This window comes from Teleopsis dalmanni, unplaced genomic scaffold (assembly GCF_002237135.1).
Source record: "Teleopsis dalmanni isolate 2A unplaced genomic scaffold, ASM223713v2 unscaffolded_contig_2239, whole genome shotgun sequence".
Classification (NCBI taxonomy): Eukaryota; Metazoa; Arthropoda; class Insecta; order Diptera; family Diopsidae; genus Teleopsis; species Teleopsis dalmanni.
In genome coordinates, this window is record NW_024033621.1 from 629 (window position 1) to 6,505 (window position 5,877).

The 5,877-nt window shown below is 34.6% G+C and overlaps 1 protein-coding gene across 1 annotated transcript; it reads left to right on the forward strand.

Moving 5' to 3' along the window:
- Window positions 1-416: 416 nt before the first annotated feature.
- Window positions 417-1,269, forward strand: LOC119664589 (5'-AMP-activated protein kinase subunit beta-like; the record flags this gene model as incomplete). The annotated part of the gene is made up of 1 exon (XM_038074048.1): window positions 417-1,269. A coding segment is annotated over exon 1 (621 nt), but the record flags the coding sequence as incomplete, so codon positions are not given.
- Between the last annotated feature and the right edge of the window lie 4,608 nt (window positions 1,270-5,877).

A 5,877-nucleotide genomic window follows, 5' to 3' on the forward strand; every position in this document is an offset into this window, starting at 1 on the left:
TCAATTTAATCTGTGTTAAAAAATTTGTAAAATATATCATTATTTAACACTTCAGTACATTTGCATGCACTATTCCATCTTAGTTCTAAGTGGAATGATTTTCAAGGTTTCAATGAGCTCTTCCTCTAATCATAAAATACCTAATCTGAATGTTTTTATTTTAGAACTTAAAAAATTAACAAATTTTTAAATAATATTTACACGCAATATAAAAATTATTAAACTATTCTCTCAAGAGATATCTAATATTGTGTATTACACAATTTGTGTGTATTTTGAAATATCATGGCCACACTAAAGGATGGAAATATTGCTGATTGGTAGTGCTAAACATTTCCGTGAAAAAAAATAATTATATATTTTGATACTCTATATTTTGTTTGCACAAATTTTATAAAAAAATAACGTTTTATAATTCATATCAAAATACAATAACTACAATAGGAATTGAATTAAATCCATATATACTATTTTCACATTATACGAAATATATGAAGGACAAAGAAAAATAATACTTTGTGATTACAAAACGTTTAACAACATTGACTGTGCCAAAAAAATATAAAAAAAAACTTCCAACTAAGCGTCCAAACCATACATGAAATAACAAACTAAATAGTTAATTAATAAAAAAATAAACAAATTATAATGGGTAATGCAAACGCAAGTATGCACAGAGAACGTCACAAGTCAATCGACTCTACACCGAATTCACCCTTTCGTGAGTTAAACGCAAGAGACTCCATCTCATCAAATAGCGGTGTACCACAAGGTGTAGTTACAGGGGGTGGTACCGGCAGTCAAGCTTTTGCTTTCGACAACAAAATCGATACACCACGTTCAGTGTTACAAGTTGGTTCTTCGCAAGAAGACGATGAAAATCAACCGTATTATACAAAACCAGTAGGTAACAGTGCGGCTGATACTTTTAACGAATACGCACCTACAACGCGCAAGCGTTCTAATACTGTCTCAGAAGGTACAACATCGATAAGTAATATGTCCGCTATAGAGGCAAAAGAAACCAAAGATGATGAAAAAGAAGAAAATTTAAACGATGAACAAGCGCTAAAAAATCCAGCTTTGCCAACAGTTTTACGTTGGGATGGTGGCGGAAAAAATGTTATGATATCAGGCACGTTCTCCAAGTGGAAACCAATACCAATGGTTCGAAGTCATGGAAATTTCGTTACTATTATTGATTTACCGGAAGGTGACCATCAATATAAATTTTGTGTTGATGGCGAGTGGAAGCATGATCCAAAATTGGTAAGTATTATAATATACGTATTTTATTATAAAAAATAAAAAAATCAATAAGTTCTTAATTAATTATTAAGATTTCGTTCATATTTTTCAACTTTTAAATATTTTGTTTTGAAATTGAGAAAAGCGTTGTGTAACTTATTCTTCTGGAGAGTAAAATATCAATGGAATTTTGTTTATGTGCTAATTGATTTAATTTATTTAATACTTTCAACAGCAAAATAATAAATTCAAACTTATACATGTATGTATATCTGTAATGTAAATAATAAATTGCCTTAAAGGCATCAATATTTAAACAAATAAAAAGAGAGAGAAGTAATATAAATATAAATGTAAATAAATATTCGTTAGTGGAAAAATATCAATATTTTGTTTATCTCTGAATATATTCAATGGCTTAACAGAATGCTCTTGATATTTCATAAGAGATCAAACAACTATTTATATATAGGTATAAACATTTGTGTATATAAATGTATAAAAAAATTGAGCTCTAAATGACAGTTTAATTAACTTCGTAAATATCAAACAAAAAGTGTACAGTTTTAATGATTTAATTGTTACATAAAAAATACATAAATAGATTAAATATTTACCTTATCATATTAATAAGTACAAAGCTATATCAATACAATTGTAAAAGTTTGGTTTATGAATGTATTCAATTCAATAATGAAACTAAAACTTAAATGACCAAGACTCAAGGGCAAATAGTAGTAATCAACGGGAAAGTTTTCTACCATTTTTGATGGTTAACGTAAGTCACAGAATTTTATGCTATAGACAAATACATATTCAGATTATCAGGCAGCTATAACATTCGAATCTTAAAAGTTTAGATCCTAATTGGTTCGATCTGAATTTTGTGCTATAGACAAATTCATATTCAGATTATCAGGCAACTATAAAATTCAAACTTTAAAAGTTTAGATCTTAATTGGTTCGATGTAACGAATATCTGATACATGAGGTTAATACGAATAGAGTTATACTTGAGTACGACTGACAAGTATTACTCATCGAAAAATTCAACTGTAACAAAACAGCTAACAAGCTTGAGAAGAACAATTACTTTACTTTTTTTATAGAACTCAAAATTTCGTAATAAAACTCACATATCAGACTACATTCTTACTTGGAAACAAAGAATTTAAATTGTTTTTAGAGTCATGAACAGACACCAAAGGTTTATAGACACAAAGGTGTTTATAATCCTAAAACCTCACATGGACCAACAACAAAAATACTTACCAGTTTGAGGTCTGTTTGAGCTGCAAGATATGTCCTAACATAACTGAGAGCTTGATATGATATAGCCAAGTACAAAACAGTTACTTCTCACACATAATTACTTTTGTCTCCAATCTATATTCCAACTTCATTTTATGTCAAAATGTACATAAACAATTTGAACTCTATTGATTTATGGCTTCACACTACTAGGGTGACAAGATTTTTTCGCTTAGATCCAATTCAGCATTTCTATCTATCCCTCTTCATAATCTTGCTTTACACTCTTAACACTTTCAGTGGTTTAAATCCTTTTTTGTTTCAACAATTTTTCAGAGAATAATAACACGGGTGGAGCCTTGTACCAATGTATATTGTTAGCTTTATTTGTTTTATATAACTTAGGAAACTTTTTTCATAGGCAACACAAAAGAACCACTGTCTATTTGTTCACTGTCCTTTCTAATAGTAAGAGAAATATAGAATATGTTTTAATTCTGAAAATTTAAAAACATATCTTTTCTATAAAATTTGCACGTCTAATATTAATCATTTGCGTTAGAAAATCTCTAAAGATTTTTAAACTAAAATAGCACATGTTCAACTGTTATTTATATTTTATTATTCAAATTTTGACAATGTAATGAAATTTTATTATTTTGTAATATTTAGGTTAGGTTAGGTTATACCGGTGATCCCTAGTGGATCCACTTAGGCCTTTTGGCCCATTGTGATGCCGTATATAAATACTAAAAATCTCTGGGTTTAAAACCACCTAGAACCTTTTGCGAAGCATAAAATGCTATTTAAAGCCCGATCCTGTAACTGGTCCAGGTCCTCAAGGAAGGGGGCCCCTAGAGTACTAAATCGCCGACGTGCAAGAGCTGGACAAAAACACAACAGATGAGATGCGCTCTCATCAGATTTGGGTGAAAGGAAGACCTAGTCTTCTAGCATGGTTCCCTAGCTTACAGTGCCCTGTAATCAACCCTACCAGAAGACCAATGTCCTTGCGGGACATCTCAATGAGAGTTTTCGATTTCCTTTTATCGGAAAGTGGCCAGATTGCATACAGATGTCTACATATCGTTGAGTCTTCCCATCTTTTATTAAAAGTATTTGTGCAGAAAGAACTCAATATCAGTTTACATGATGTTAGTGATATGCCCAGATAGTCTAGGTGCTCCGAGTATGGCACTGAAGCACCCTTTCTGGCTAACTCGTCTGCTTTGCAATTTCCGAAAATATCCCTATGGCCGGGAACCCAGATTAGAGAAATATTGAGCTGCGTCGACATTTCGTTTAGAGATGTGTAGCAGTCAAGAACCGTCCTAGATGTAAATTGGACCGAACTCAAGGACTTTAATGCAGCTTGACTGTCTGATAGTATGTATATATTCCTGCCAAATATATCATCTACATTCAAACAAGCTATAGCTTCCCTGATGGCGACCACTTCCGCCTGAAAGACACTACAATGATCTGGAAGCCTAAAGAAGGAAGATTTGTTCAATTCCTCTGAGAAAACTCCACTACCTACACCACTACTTGTTTTGGAACCGTCTGTGAAAATGGTTACGCCCTCATCTAAGAAGGGTCCACCTGACGTCCATGCCTCTCTAGATGGAAACACAACATCAAATTTCCTGTCAAAGTTGAGAGTGGGTGTGATGTAATCAACGTTTTTAGGAGTAAAATTGAAAAGATTTAGAATGGAGGCATGACCATAGTCACTGTCTCTCCATTGTGAGGTAGCTTTTAGTCTTAAAGCAGATGAAGCTGCCATTTGTTTACTAATAATATCCGTTGGCAGTAACTGAAGCATCAAATCTAGTGCAATGGATGGTGTGGTGCATAGCGCCCCGCTAATACAGAGTTCAGCTCTACGCTGAATCCTGTTAAGTACTGAGCAGTACGAAGATTTATCAAGAGCTGTCCACCATACCGTAATACCATACATTAATATGGGCCTAATAACAGCTATATATAGCCATTGGGTGATGCGAGGTTGAAGACCCCACTTCTTACCAATAGCTTTCTGACATAGAAGAAGCGCAACATTGGCTTTTCTTGCACGCTCTAGAGTGTTTTTCTTCCAAGTGAGTTTCCTGTCGAAAACTATACCTAAAAATTTGGCTTCCTCCTTCACATGTATCACAGAACCTCGTAGAGAGGGTGGAGAAAGATTCAGGACCGTATGTTTTCTTGTGAAAACCACGATTTCAGTTTTATTGGGATTCACCCCAAGGCCACATTTTTGTGTCCAATTGTTTAGGATATTAAGACCATTTTGTAGAATATCCCTAAGAGTGGTAGTATATTTTCCGGTGACCGTTATCGCAATATCATCCGCGTATGCAATAGTTTCGCATCCCTCCGCCTTCAGTTGTATTAGCAGTTCATTCACCACTATGTTCCAAAGGAGAGGGGAGAGTACTCCTCCTTGGGGGGTACCTCTATTTACCCTTCTGCATGCCGTTGATGAGCCCATCGTTGCTTCAATGAGTCTGCCAGTTAGCAGCTGATTTATAAAACCAATGAGCGCATCATCAACACCCAGACGCGAAATCGCGCTTACTATTGCACTCGGGAGTATATTGTTAAAGGCCCCTTCAATATCTACAAAAGCAACCATACAAAATTCTTTGAGTTTTATGGATTTTTCTATTCTGTAAGTGAGGGAGTGGAGAGCTGTCTCTGTAGATTTTCCCTTAGTGTAGGCATGCTGTGAGGGGGACCACTGGTTGGGGCTTACAGCACGCCTTACTTCTACGTCTATTATTCTTTCAAGAGCCTTCAACATGAAAGAGGAGAGGCTTATAGGACGGAGTTCATTGGGGTTATGGTGCGAGGTTTTACCTGCTTTGGGTATAAAAACTACTCTAACCTCCCTCCATTTAATCGGGACATAGTTAAATAAGAAACAATGTCTAAAAATTGCCAAAAGCCGGTTGTGTATTAACTCCCACGAATTCTGGAGCTCAATTGGATGAATACCATCCGGTCCTGGTGATTTGTAGGGTTTAAAACTAAAAATAGCCCATTTGACGATCTGCAGGTTAACCTTAATAGAGTTAACCGGTGAGAGATTAAGGCACTCTGGGGATACAGCTACCGAAGTAGAAGATCCCGGAAAGTGAGTATCTAGTAGTAATTGTAAAGATTCGCTACTATTATTGCACCATGTCCCGTCAGATTTTTTGAGTAACTCTGGGACAGATGGATTTTTGGATAAGATTTTACGCAGTCTAGAGGTTTCAGAATTGCTATTTATTTCTTGACAGTACGATTGCCAAGTGTCTCTCTTGGACCTACGTAAATTTTTCTTATATTCCTGCAGAGAGGTTTTGTAATTCAGCCAATCACTCTCATTATTAT